The 15,481-nt window shown below is 39.9% G+C and overlaps 1 protein-coding gene across 1 annotated transcript in view; it reads right to left on the bottom strand.

The window, feature by feature from the left end:
- Positions 1–4,921, bottom strand: part of LOC138970187 (DNA-binding protein RFX6-like) — a 33,694-nt gene extending 28,773 nt beyond the window's left edge. Inside the window, exons 1-2 of the mRNA XM_070342681.1 lie at positions 4,588–4,921; positions 2,027–2,138 (exon numbers count right to left, since the gene is read on the bottom strand). Coding sequence (XP_070198782.1) covers positions 2,027–2,138; positions 4,588–4,921 — 446 coding nt within the window. The remainder of the gene's footprint in view (positions 1–2,026; positions 2,139–4,587) is intronic.
- Between the last annotated feature and the right edge of the window lie 10,560 nt (positions 4,922–15,481).

The following is a 15,481-nucleotide window of genomic DNA, read 5'->3' as shown; positions in this document are numbered from 1 at the left end:
AGTTAGGATTATTTCCCCTTTCCCGCCAGACTTTGCTCTCAACTCCTCGATCAGCCTCGGTCGGCTCCTCGTCAAGGTCACAGTTGCTATGTCAATCTGCATGCTGGTCTTTCCTCAGACTCACAGGTATTCTTTGGATTGAATTTTATTGGGAAAACATGCCCAAAATTGCCACACATTTTTTTCAATGTCAGTTCGGGAGGTTTGAAGGTATAAGTCCCTGGCGTCAGAACATGTGCCCACAATTTTCAGCAAACGTGTGTTTTTTCAATATTAGTTTGGGAGGTTTGAAGGTAGCCCCTGGCGTAAGATTTTTCCCAAAACGTAAAAAAATAAAAGTTGGGACGTGTTTGGCTAAATTGCGGCAAAATTTTTGCCGATAAATTTGGGCGTTTCAGTTGTCGACCACCGACGCCAAATGTCATCAGTGCAGACAGTGTATGAATTATATGATATTCTTTTTGGTGGTATTAAAAACAGAGACTGACCGACAGACACATAGACCAACCGACAGACACACAGACAGTCAAACAGACTGACGGACAGGGAGATAAAGAAGGTTCAAAAGATTACAAGACCGTCCCGCTTATTTCTATAAAACAAACAAAATATATATATGTACACAAAACAAATTGGGAGGGGGGGTGGGGGCTAGTGACTTCTTGTCTAACGTAGGCTACACTCGAGCATTTGCTGATGATAAGATGGCATTGCGCAGTATTGTAAGTAGGCCATCATATCCAAAACTAGCTAATTCGATTTTGAGGAAATAGAGGGGGACGAAACGTTTGGTGTAAATGTATTAAAATAACAATCTGAAATGACTGACAGATGTAAGCACATCATACAATCTGTGAATACGCAAAATCAACAAAAACAAGTTGCGTAAGGCGAAATTACTACATTTAGTCATAGACCTATATTCTAAACTGATATAGGTCCCTGATTTAGTCAAGCTGTGGAACTCACAGAATGAAACTGAACGTAATCCGCCGCTAGTGCAAAAGGCAGTGAAAGTGACGAGCCTGTTTGGCGCGGTAGCGGTTGCGCTGTGCTTCATAGCACGCTTTAATGTACCTCTCTTCGTTTTAACTTTCTGAGCGTGTTTTTAATCCAAACATATCATATCTAATGTTTTTGGAATCAGGAACCAACAAGGAATAAGATGAAAGTGTTTTTAAATTGATTTCAGAAATTTTATTTTGATAATAATTTTTATATTTTTAATTTTCAGAGCTTGTTTTTAATCCAAATATAACATATTTATATGTTTTTGGAAACAGGAAATGATGAAGAATAAGATGAACGTGAATTTGGATCGTTGGATTTTTTCTCCTCACAATTTTCAGATTTTTAATGACCAAAGTCATCAACTATTTTTTAAGCCACCAAGCTGAAATGCAATACCGAAGTCCGGCCTTTGTCGAAGAATGCTTGGCCAAAATTTCAATCAATTTGATTGAAAAATGAGGGTGTGACAGTGCCGCCTCAACTTTTACAAAAAGCCGGATATGACGTCATCAAAGGTAAGTCCGGGGATATTATTCCCAGGAACTCTCATGTCAAATTTCATAAAGATCGGTCCAGTAGTTTACTCTGAATCGCTCTACACACACACACGCACAGACAGACAGACAGACAGACAGACCGACCAAAACACACACACACACACACACACACACACACACACACACACACACACACACACACACACACACACACATACGTCACGACCATCGTCTCGATTCCCCCCTCTACGTTAAAACATTTAGTCAAAACTTGACTAAATGTAAAAACGAGGCACAGGAGAAGAAGACATTGAAGATTGAAAGAGAGAAAGAAAGAGAGAGAGAGAGAGAGAGAGAGAGAGAGAGAGAGAGAGAGAGAGAGAGCCGGAGAGAGAGAGAGAGAGACAGACAGACAGACAGACAGACAGACAGTGATGGGCAGACCGACAAACTGACAGACAGAGACAGGTATGTATAGAGAAAGAGACCGGCGAGAAAAGACTGACTGAACTTTTTACCATGTAAGAGTTGCTGCCACTTGTGAATGCTTGTGAGAGGAGTTCTCTCCCGTTCGGTCGCCATCTTTGCTACCCTCTTCTTCCCCCTCATCCTCCTCCTCCGCCCACTCGCCTGTAGGGAAGAACACACAGTGTTAGGAAAAGTAAACGAGCTCGTACACATTGTTGATATTTATTTAGTTATTCAAATTATATTTATTCTTAACATTTATATTATTCATCTATACTGGCACGGTTGGCCTAGTGGTAAGGCGGCGTCCGCCCCGTGATCGGGAGGTCGTGGGTTCGAACCTCGGCCGGGTCATACCGAAGACTTTAACATTGGCAATCTAGTGGCTGCTCCGCCTGGCGTCTGGCATTATGGGGTTAGTGCTAGGACTGGTTGGTCCGGTGTCAGAATAATGTGACTGGGTGAGACATGAAGCCTGTGCTGCGACTTCTGTCTTATGTGTGGCGCACGTTATGTCAAAGCAGCACCGCCCTGATATGGCCCTTCGTGGTCGGCTGGGCGTTAAGCAAACAAACAAAAATTATTTATCTATATTCAAAGTTTTTGAAACTTTCTTGTTACCGCTAAAATTCCATCAATAATATTATTGTTCACATTTGAACTTTTTTTAACCGGGTTTTTTTTATACACCTACGAGCCTTATATAAATTCGTGCACAGGTTTCTAAACACACCTGCTTTAATTCTTTCATTGTCTTCTCTTTTCTTTTGTTTGTTTGTGGTGACGGGTGTGTATTCTAATCGTGTGTCTAGTTTTCATCATTTAAAATTAATGCAGGTAAAATTTAAATGAATTCAAACAAATACAGCTGACACGTTTAACACTATGAATAGAAAGTAAGAAAGACTGAAAGAGAGAAATATAAGCCTATGTGGTAAAAAAAAGAAATGTTGCCTTGTAACAACGCTACAAGATTAAGATATTGGCATTCAATAACTAATAAGTTGCTCCTTTTGATATCGTGTTAAAGCACTCACTTTAAGCAAATATTCAGAAAATATATAATCAATAAATAGGTAGACGAAATAGTAGATGAATAGATAAAATAGATGCATCAATCAATCAATCAATAAGTAAACAAGTAAATAAACAAATGGGATGAAATATCCATTTCAAACAGTACATGTCGATCTCTTATTAAACACAATTTTATTAAATAGAAGGTAATAAAAGTAATCTGAACTATTCGCTGATAAGAAAAAACACACGAAAGGTTAGACAAAAATAGCAAAACACAAAAACATATCTATATTTCCTGCATAATCATTCACTAGAGGCGATTTGGTTTAAACAAAATTTTATTCAACTATTATCATGACAAAAACAATACATAGTTTTTAGGATAACTAACTCAAGCATATAATGCTTATTTTAAGTAATCCTGGAATGTACATAACAAAGGTTAACATGATGCGATTTAGTATGTTTTTTGAAGATATAACTTATGAAATCATTCTGACTCCTCACAGAAAAATTAGTCGGGGTGTTTTTTGTATGTGTCTAAATAGAGGGATGGCCTTGTTGTTTGTTTGTTTGTTTGTTTGCTTGCTTAAATCCCAGCCGACCACGAAGGGCCATATCAGGGCGGTGCTGCTTTGACATTTAACGTGCGCCACACACAAGACAGAAGTCGCAGCACAGGCTTCATGTCTCACCCAGTCACATTATTCTGACACCGGACCAACCAGTCCTAGCACTAACCCCATAATGCCAGACGCCAGGCGGAGCAGCCACCAGATTGCCAATTTTAAAGTCTTAGGTATGACCCGGCCGGGGTTCGAACCCACGACCTCCCGCTCACTGGGCGGACGCCTTATACCGCTAGGCCACCGTGTTGCGGTGGGATGGCCTTGTCCAAAAAAAACTCAAATATGGTCAGATCTGAGATGGCCGAGCCGAACTGTTCTCACAAGAAGGAGTGTGCATGTAAGGTGACAACGGGGGAGGGGGGGTCAGTTAATAGTTCAGTTTATATGAGCTAGCAACTGGCATCGCACATTTTCCTGCAGTGGACGTGTTTGGTCCGGCGACAGCCTGATAAAACTGGACTTCACACCTGAGTTTTCGCACCTACAGTCTTTGGCTGTGCACGCAATTATCATCAAAGGAGGGCAATATTATCTTTGTCACTCCTTCCTTTCACCCAGTTATCGCCTCTACCTCCCAACAGCGCATCGGCTAACGATTTCCTTCTTTGCACTAAGCGGCCTCGTGTGGACAAGAGGGATAACTCTATGTGCATAATGACGTCACGTGAAACTACAAAGCGACCGTTTAGGAAGACGCCGGCCGGCTAGAGAAAATTAGACGGCTCGACTTGATGTTCTTAAGGAGGGAGTTAAGATTTCCTATTGTTACCAAATCAGGTAGGTCAGCAGGAAGAAAGACTTTCACTATGTTTACATCTCTGGTGCTGCGTCGTCATTGGTCAACACTTAAAGGCACAGTAAGCCTTCCTTAAACTGACCATCGCTGAGCTCCCCGAGCCTCTACATACAGTGCAAGCATACTTCCAGGCACACACACGCACTCACTATCTCTGCTATCTTACCTGGAACAGGTGTATGTCCGCCGTGACTGTTCTCATCACTTCCAACATCACCAGCACCACCACGCACCACCACAGAACACACGGCACCACCACCAACAGTAAGATCCTCCTGTCGCAGAATACCTCCAGACAGATAGCCACCACCCAGACCCCCACCGTACCCCTCCACCCGGGGTGACCACAGGGAAGCGGGTGGGGGAGGGACACACTGTTGGGAGGGAGGGGGAGCTGGCGGGTAGGTGGGCTGGGGGTACACGGGACGGATGGAACTGGTGTTGAGATCATAGAAAGTTTCGGTCAGACTGGAGGCCATTTGTACTGGTCCCGGGTCCATCCTTTGATGCCAGATAGAACGTGGTCTGAAAATAATGAAGGACATTTACAAAAAATCTTGAACAAATGAGTCAGGGGGCTATTTAAAGATCTGAGAAACAAAGGGACATAAGCGCAGTACTTATGCATTTAGAGCGCTAATGTCCATTTGCTTCTCAGAAAAAAAAATTGCATTTTTTTAATGAAAAAGATCCGAACCACATGATTTCGAAAGGTTTAAAAAAAAAATTTAAAAAAAGCTCCGGTATTTAAGTAGGTTTTTTTCGGAGATGTCCGTGATCTGTAGAACATTTAAGTTCCACAATGTGACCTTGTCCTCGAGAGTAGAATCATAAATAAAACTTCCTGTACTTCCTCTGATGTTTCGTACTTATTTAACAAACTTGCAATGCTGGTGAGACCGGCTCGTTCACTGAGACAAATACCATAACATTATTTATCCAACTTGACAAATCGACGGAGAAATCAAGCTTTTTGACTACGTTAAAGAAAAAGAAAAACAAAGAAATGAAGAAACTGACAAACAAACAAATAAACAAACAAACGAACGAACCAATTAACAGAGAATGTAAGTAAGGAATTATTTATAAAATATCATTTTGTTAAGGGACACAACAAAGAGACTACATATAGCTACATATAATAGCAATAATAACAAGACTGATAAGTGTGTTTACTGTGACCTGATAGACCCTTCCTTCTTTTGTGAAATAAAACCCCAAAATAAAGAACAACTGGAAGGATCAAACAAACAAAACTAAAGTAACAAAGACTAACAAATCAACAAAAGTTCTTCCCACTCACCAACATCCTGTCGGACATCTTGCAATAAACGTTTATTTTTGTTTCTAAGCTTTAAAAAAAAAAATCATTTTAAAGATGTAATTGCCCTACGTTTATTCGCACGTAAAGTGATATCAGTAATTTAGATAGTTCGACTTCAAATTTTGAGACGAAATGTAATTGATGTAATCGAAGCAGTGACAAAATCTTGCATTACCAAGAATATTAAGTATACAATTACAATCAGATTAAGATTATCCCCTACCTTTCACAGTCTTCAGCAGCAAGCGCGTTTTTCACACTCACGCCATGTATGGTATGATGAATATCTCACCGGAATGCTCTGCGAGGCTGTGCTGATAACGCCGGGTATAATAAATGTTATTCCAAGCAGAGTCCAACTATTTGTCACTGAAGAACTCAGAAATATCTACTGCTGCATGGTTTCCAACGTCAAAGTCAACATCCTCCCCGCACTTTCCAAATAATGAGGCTGTTAGTTCCTCAGTATCCGCAGTGAGAACGAATTACCACAAAGGGTGATTCTTCAACAGAATCAGTCATGTTTATCCTCCAATCGCAGCACGACTTTCCTCAGCTTGCGTGTAAAAAAAAACAAAAAAACCCGTCACCATCGAATTCGCCTGAGGGAAAACGAACAAAAGTGTATCCCAATCGTTGTGTTCAGAATTGTGCACACCTGACTGCTTGTGTCACCTGGTTTGAAAAGGTCAATGATGGTCGAATTAAGATGCAAAGTGATCCGTGTCCGTGAGTGTGTGTCGCTGGAGGTGCAAACGAAATGGAACTCGGTTCATGGACCTTTTGGTACTTTTCTTGAGAAGTGCTCTTGAAACGAAACGAGGTGAGATTTCAAAATGTCTGTGCGGTGCGGGATGACAAAACGTGCATCTTGGGTGATTGAAGTGCGATTTTAAGTTCGGACAAGCAGACGAGGTAGTAGGTAGACCGCACCTTTTTCTCGCCCCCCCCCACCCCCTCCTTCTTCCCACTTGGTTTATTAATTTTTTGCATCATGACATACATACAATATTAAAATTGAGGATCCGAACTCAAGCATAAAGCTTATATTAACGAATCCAAGGGGAAACATAAAAGAAGTTAACACGATGGACAAAATTGAAATACTCATTTGAAAATACTTCTTCCCACTTCGTTCTCGAGCTCGCATTCCCTCGCAAGAAGGTCAATGTGGCGACACTAGCTACTAGCTAGCTGCCCTTTCCCCACCTCCTGTATCACCAACCCCTTCCCATTTTCTGCTTGTTTGTGTATCTGTTTTGTCTTTTGTTTTGTTTTTCGTTTCCTGAAAGGAGCTAATGTACTTATTCCGCCATCATGCTAACCTTTCTTTTGTAATTACTATGATTGCTTAAAATAAGCATTATATGCTTGAGTATGTAATCATCCATGCATTGTTCTTGTCATGATTAAAATTGAATAAAGTTTTGTTTAAACCAATGTGGCGACACAACAGCTGTGATTGAAACACTGAACTTAATGACCCCATGACAAAGTCCATATATTAAAAAACGAACTCAATGAATAAACACAATTCCATCGATAAATAAAGGAATAACCAAATAACTAAATAACTAAATGAATGTGTAAAACAAAACCTATGCTAGCACACCGTCCTTACTTTACCGTGTAGCCTCTTCCTTCGTCCTGCACCCCACCCCTCCCCACCCCCATCCACAACCACCCCACACCCCAACCTGCTACTCAGATAAATCACTGCAAGCTAACTCGTATGAAATAATTTATGCTCTAACCATTCAAGCGAAAACCCACTTCTTCAAGTATCCCTTCAGCGAGCAGAACATTAAATTACTCGCATTCGTTTGCACTTGTCTTTTCTCTGAGTCTTGGCGACTTACGACACGGCTCAACGATGACCTCTCAACAATCCACTGCAAAAATGTCATGTGCATAGAAAATCATCCACTGCCAAAATCACTTGTGCGTAGAAAACGAGTCTCCGTGTTACCCTTTGCCTGAAGCGACCGGTCAAGTGATTTGACAAGAGGAAGGTTTATAGTCACCTGGCTGGCTATAGTGGGAGGGTTACTTTTGGTGGTCACATTAGATATTATGTTTTTTGGAAAGTTCGTTTTATTTGCAGCTACAGTTCGGTAAACGACAAATGGCTAAACCCAACCACCTAAGAATGAGAAGCGTTTTTGTAACATGACCCATATTCTGCAAAATGCAGCCATGACGCAGGGGGTAGGTTACAAAAAAACGTCATGTACCGCTTGACTGCATACGGATATAAGCAAATTATACCTTAAACGAAAGCTAAAGATTGTTGCCATCAGGCAGCAAGTAAAATGCCTAATTCGTATACACAGTTTTATTTTTAACAACATCTGTATAACATGCGGACGACAAAACAGGAAATGCCATTTTCTCAATCGATATGTATAGCTAACTGAACGCCTGGTTGAAACCGCAATCAAAAACATCTTGAAAATTGTTTATTCTCACAGCTAGAATTATTTTACATCAACAATTGTTAATTTACTGAGGAAAACAACAGTCATATAAGATAAATAATGGATGATTCTGAATCAACTCCGAAAACCGAACCGGGTCGAAGCGAAAACAAGTTTACACATACACAGGCTTGAAAAAGGATAATTTGGTTCAATCTGTTAGATTTTTACCCATAACGTTAAAGATCAGCTCAATATAAAAGGAAAGTGATCATTGTAAAAGGATTTTGCTATCGCAAAATAATTCAACTTCCGGTTTTACCACATGGCGTCCATAATATTATCAATTTATTACATAGCGTGCATTTGTCAGAAATTATACTAAATGTTAGAAGCGATCTTAAAGTGAAAGTAACGTTTAATAAAAGTATGCGCATTTACTTATTGATTGATATATGACTAAAATAATGGACATGTAATTTAAACGTACAAAACGACATTTTGTACACTACCTCTCTAAAAAAACGCGACTATGACCGACCGATATGTATGTGTAAATTAGGTCATTGTTAGTGATGAAAACGGGTTTTCTTTAAAAGATAACACGCAAACTGTGAAGTTCAAGGCCATAAATGATTTTAGTACGACTTCTTCAAAACAGGTCTGTTTTTCACTCCACCAGTTTCAGTTTTAATAAAATATATGTATAGCTGTCATTTTCAAAAAACCTTATCTGCAATTCACTTAACCAAATACACCATGAACCCAGAAGATATTAGAGTGAGACACTTTACAGTGAAATATGTTATGATTCCCCTTATTTCAAAATATATGCATTTTAATTGGCAGACACGATTCACGTCGTAGGTACGTGTCGTCTGGTGAGGCAACTGTTAGCCTTTTTTGTCGTAAGAATTGACGTTTTTAAACATAAATCATGGACAAAAAACTAATTCTACAAAAAGTGCAGGTTTTCTTGGTATAGTCAGTTAAAGCATCTTAAAATTCAAGAACTTGTGCAATTACGTGTATGTATTTGAAATGGCAGACAATATTGAATGAAAGTGATTTTTGACTGATTGAAACCCTACCCCCACTAACAAAATGGGCCCTGAGATTAGGGGTGTTAGTTAAAGATGACTGAATAATGGCTATGCTTTTCCCCTAAAGTATTCAAAACCTAAACATATACATAGGCAAGATGTTCTACGTTAACACAATTAACTTTTTAAACATATACATATGCTTAGTACACGATACTTCCGGTTTTTCTACCGGATGACTTGTACATTTAGGGGGTAAACACCTTATCGTAGAAAAAGCTTTATTTTCAAAAAGTGCAAGTAATTATTAAAAATCATACATAATATTTATATATAGGAGTTAATTTTCCTTCGAAAGTCATTTGTTTCAAGTGGCAGACAATGTCAGTTGGAGAGTTACATGTACGTAAAGTGTATAACTGTTGTCTGTGATTAGTGCATTGTGGACACATTGGCACCATTTGATCCTAAATGCTAAACGATGTCGTGATCATACCACAGTTTTAGGATAATTTTACATCGCATCGATTACTAAATTGATGGTAGAATTTCACTGATAAATTCTATTTCTGGTAGCGTCAGTGCCGTTATCTTTTTCTTTTTGTAATAAGGTAATAACGAATGAACCACGTGTCACACTCTTATGCTAGTCTTTAAATGACAATTCCAATTCTAGTAAGTTAAAAGGCATGTATTGCGCGTTACATACATTTATACCCCCCCCCCCCCCCCCCCCCAGGATTACAATGCAAGTAAACACATATAAAGAGATAGTAACGTTTTACATGGTTACACGTTCAGTAGTGAACGTAACGTGTGGTTTAACAAAATTACTTGCACATACAATAGTAAAGTCTGTCTGTGTGTCTTTGTTTGTGTGTTTGTCTATGTCTGTCTGTGTGTTCGTATGTTTGTCTCTCCCTCTGTCTGTCTATCAGTCTGTCTATCTCTCTCTTTCTCTCTGTGTCTCTGTCTGTCTGTCTTTCTGTGTGTGTGTGTGTGTGTGTGTCTCTCTCTCTCTCTCTCTCTCTCTCTCTCTCTCTCTCTCTCTCTCTCTCTCTCTCTCTCTCTCTCTGCGAGGTAGGTGCACTTAAAGAGAAAGCAATACAGAAAGAAATGCATTTCTCTACCAAGAATGAAGTTTGTCTGTTTGTGTGCGTGTTTTTTTGGTTGCGTAATAAGTGTTTCTCTATAAGCATCTCTACGTCTTTGTTCGCGTACATAAGTGCGTGCGTGCATGTGTGGGTGTTTCTGTGTCGGTTTGTCTCACTGTGTGTATGTCTATCATTTTGTCGGTATGTTTGTGTATGTGTCTTTGTGTGTGTGTGTGTGTGTGTGTGTGTGTGTGTGTGCTCGTGCGTGCGTGCGTGCGTGCGTGTGTGCGTGCGTGCGCGCGTGTGTGTGTATGCGTGCGTGCGTGTGTGTAGGCATGTGTGTGTGTGTAAGTGTGTGTGTGTGTGTGTGTGTGTGTGTGTGTGTTTGTGTGTGTATGTGTGTGTGTGTGTGTGATTGCAATTATTCCTCCTTTTTACATTTAGTCAAGTTTTGACTAAATGTTTTAACGTAGAGGGGGGAATCGAGACGAGGGTCGTGGTGTATGTGCGTGTGTGTGTGTGTGTGTGTGTGTGTGTCTGTGTGTGTGTGTAGAGCGATTCAGACTAAACTACTCGACCGATCTTTATGAAATGTGACATGAGAGTTCCTGGAAATGATATCCCCAGACGTTTTTTTCATTTTTTTGATAAATGTCTTTGATGACGTCATATCCGGCTTTTCGTGAAAGTTAAGGCGGCACTGTTACGCTCTTATTTTTCAATTAAATTGGTTGAAATTTTGGTCAAGTAATCTTCGACAAAGCCCAAACTTCGGTATTGCATTTCAGCTTGGTGGCTTAAAAATTAATTGATGACTTTGGTCATTAAAAATCTGAAAATTGTAAAAAAATTTTTTTATAAAACGATCCAAATTTACGTCCATCGTATTCTTCATCATTTTCTGATTCCAAAAACATATAAATATGTTATATTTGGATTAAAAACAAGCTCTGAAAATTAAAAATATAAAAATTATTATCAAAATTAAATTTTCGTAATCAATTTAAAAACACTTTCATCTTATTCCTTGTTGGTTCTTGATTCCAAAAACATATAGATATGATATATTTGGATTAAAAACACGCTCAGAAAGTTAAAACGAAGAGAGGTACAGAAAAGCGTGCTATCCTTCTCAGCACAATTACTACCCCGCTCTTCTTGTCAATTTCACAAAATAAACAGATAATGACGTCATTTTAAGTGGCACAAACGTGTGCATGAATGCCTTCCCTTTCGAATGATTTACAGTTATAGAATTTCTGTCAAGCGGTTTAAGTTTTATGTCCGTTTTATGAACCCAACCCTCAAATCAAGAATAGTAACGCCAAAGAAGGAAAACATACACACAAACCAACGTTTTTCTCACCGGTGGTTTGGAATATTGCCCCAAAACTTTAGATTTAGTGTTGTGGTGTTAAAATCTATCAGAAAAATGTGTTTGCTAACGTGACGCCAAAAAGTAACCAAAACGGTCCTTAGCCGACTGACTATTAGTGGACTGTTTGTGTTTGCAAGGCGAGACGAACCTGATTCTTGACCATGAAGTGGGCTGTTCTTTTGGTGACCGATGGCCTTTTTGAGTACCTTTCAATCCTCTCAAGTTCTCTACAGTGGAATATCCCCCACTTTCAAGAACTCAGAAAATCTGAGGAAATCAGGTCTTATTTAGGAGCGAGTCTTGAAACGGAGGTAAATTTACAGAAGTGATGAATAGGAAATCTAAAACATGAAGGTCTGAAGAAGGGGAAAGTCTGAAAATCGGAGGGTCTACAATGGCCGGTTCCACTGTATTAACTTCGGGGTACACAGAACTGTCCTGAAATCTTCATTCTTCTTGGGCCTTTGCAGCGCATCGATATAGTTAATATCACTCACACGTTTAGAGAGGCTGTAAGGACGTACAGAATCATTCCATTCGTCCTTTTCAGATTACTCTATACTACATGCCGTGAGGGCGAAACAATTAACTCCAAATCTTTTTCAAAAATGAATAGATCCCTCAACGATGACAATCAAACGACTATTTTCTTTATTTGCTAAGTCAACTACAGTCCTACAATTCTAATACAAAGTGCTCGCAAATGACTCGTTGAATCACGGTAATCGTTAAAAATATTCCCTGTTATTTTTTTGTGGTTGACATTATGGTTGCTTTTTCTTAAAAACAAGATTTTTCGAACAATAATGATAAAATGAGGTACCAAAAACGTTATTTTTCCCTGCATCAAAAACTGAAGAAAGAAAATAAACAAGAAAAAGACTGCTCTCGGTTTTTGTTTATTCTTGTCCGGAACACTATTTTCCTAAAATGAGTTTAATCTATATTGTTTGAGCATAGCAGAAAAATTATATGCTACGGAAACTGTCAACCTTCGGTTTATCGGACGTAATACTAATAGGGGTCCCGCTGATTCTTTTATTATTAGCAACGATAGCAATCGTGATTTTATTGAACTCGACAGTGATCAGGTCAAAAGCGATGTGGAAATTGGGCTATTTTGTATCGGAGATAAAGACAAACTTGATCCAAAAGTAACAATTAAAACCCTGAATGTAGGCTCTTTTGAGCACAAACAGTTGATGAGACAGTTTCTGTCGAATCAGTTTTCTCTGTAGTACATGTACATGTATCAGAATCGCAGTGACGGTTTTGACAAAGAGCGCTTGTATTTTTCTACTTCTTTAAGGCTTCCACCTCCATCACCACCACAACAGCAACTACACGCACAACAGCAACATCAACAATAGATGCTGCTGCAGCAATCATTCAGAATTGTCTGGTACATGTAGTCGTTGCTTACAACGGAAACACACCCCAAGAACTACTTAATAATCAGGTAAAGTGGAATTCTTTTCCAACAGCTAGATTGTTGGTTCATAGTTCTGTTTTCTTGTCCGTTCCAGCAACAATCATAATTCTTTTGCAACTGGTACACAGAATGACCAACGTGACACAAGAGATTACGGTTCCAATTATGCATAAGCACCTAAAACAACATTCCTTGTGGTGGATGATAATAACTTCATGATTGTGATCATTATTACACATAATTGAGAGAGGCGCATAATCTTGGTCCGACGAGAACAAAGCTGTAGAAAAGTCAACCGAATAACCTGCAGACATTTGTCATTTACCTCTTTAGTGATGGTGACAGCTAGTCCGCTCGATGTGTCACTGACTTTCTGACAGTTCGAATATGACACTATTTCAGTTCATCATATTGTCTTCGAAGAACTAATACATCCGTTGCAGCAACAACATGTCACAACTTTCAACAAAGAACTTTTTCTTCAAAGCACAAATACATCTGTTGCAGTCACAATGCCTGTCACAATATTCCACAAAGAACTAGACACGACAAATCGGCCGAATAAGAAAGCAGTACCTGGAGGCAATTAAAACGCCATAGTATCATCGAGCCCAGGTGCATTCCAACCCTTCACAACAATCACTTAAGGGCAACAACTACCACCAACTAATTTCCGTGGCAGGATAGGGTCGGGGCAGCCGAGAGCGAAGCTGTTTGGGAAGTCGGGTGGGCAGCGACGGAGCCCTGGGGGCGGGGTAGAAATGCTTTAATCGGGGTGGGGGCTGTCTCACACGCACCTCGAAAAGCTTGGGCCAAACACTGACAGGAAAACAAACAGAAGATAACGGATGGGAACTGGCACCCCTCCCCCCCTCTCTCTCCCCTCTCTCTCTCTCTCTCTCTCTCTCTCTCTCTCCTGGCTTGTCTGTCACGTTGCTTACGTCACGCAAACACTTCACACCCTGCTTTGTCGGTGGGTTTCGATGGTACAGTGGTTGCGACACCTAATTATGAATATTAAGATGTAATATTATTATTCATATTGTGGTTGGTTTCCTTAATTGTTTGTTGTTGTTGTTCTTGTGTGTTTGTTTGTTCGAAAGTGACTCATCATTTATTTCATTCGCTACATTCGGTAGGCAGGCTCTCCGGAACGATAGCAAAATGTTATCGATCGACAGCTTTCCCTGGTCCCATGTCAACGAATTGATTGAGTCAAAGTCCCAACCGTACGGCTTTATTAAGCAATCGGAACAAAACGTTTGAAATACACAAACCCCTCCCCGACATTTTAATAACGAACTGAGACGACTTAGCCAAATCCTGTCGTGATTGGCCGGTGCAGATAACAGTGGATGCAACGGTTCTCCTGATTGGCTGTCGGACTCCATCACAAACAGGAAACGGTGAGACAATAAGCTGACATATTGTAAGAAAGAGCAGACGCGTTTGTGACACATGCGCCAGCTCATTAGTGTGTGTGTGAGTGTGTGTGTGTGTGTGTGTGTGTGTGTGTGTGTGTGTGTGTGTGTGATCAACAATGCAAACTAATAGCGTATAATATGTATAGGCATTGTTTAGGGTATCCTTTGGTCACTTCAAATTAACAAGTCAAGTTGTTTCAGTCGAGCATCAGTTCTGCCACGCTCTCTAAAAAAAAATTCGCAAAGCATAACATTGTCCTCAAAACGAATGCACGATGTGGGAGACGTTCCATGCGTAAAAAGCTCTGAGGCGGTTTTAGTGTTCCAGCTCTGAGGGGTCACTTTTTCGCAGTCGGCTCAGATCGCGGCTCGCAACGGTAGGTGTCGTGGGCAGTGTTCTACTATACTTTTTGGTTTGTAATGTTCACAAATGCATTGGGTATAACCACAACTAGGCAACTATATGCTACTATGAATAGATATCGCAATGATTGATCATTTATGTCAAAAAGTGGAGATTTTTGTGCGTTTTCGTGGTTATGCTCGATACAGACTAACACAGACCATCAAACCCCTAATGGGAAGCTGAAGCAATGCAAAAGCAATGTTTTGGCGTCAAAAAAAGCCTTACTGACTGCTACTAGATTTCTCTCAAAATTAATTAATTTGTTTAATCGATGATCCAGCTCTGAGCAATAGCGAAATGGGCAGAGCTTAGGTTTGTTCCAGCTCTGATGCGATTCGCAACGGACAAAATAAGGCCCGTTTAGACTAAATATATACTCCTGCTGATGGAATAGCATTTATTTAACACTTCCTAACAGTGGATGGCATCAAAGTGGTGAAATCTGCTTGTTTTGCGGCAAACAAGAAATGTTCCATCTCTGATGTGTTTGATCGGCAAAATGTTCCATCTCTGAGCACATGTTGAAAATGTTCCAGCTCTGA

Source organism: Littorina saxatilis, linkage group LG7 (genome assembly GCF_037325665.1).
Source record: "Littorina saxatilis isolate snail1 linkage group LG7, US_GU_Lsax_2.0, whole genome shotgun sequence".
Lineage (NCBI taxonomy): Eukaryota > Metazoa > Mollusca > Gastropoda > Littorinimorpha > Littorinidae > Littorina > Littorina saxatilis.
The sequence above is the reverse complement of the archived record's forward strand: the minus strand, read 5'-3'. Positions and strand labels throughout refer to the sequence as shown.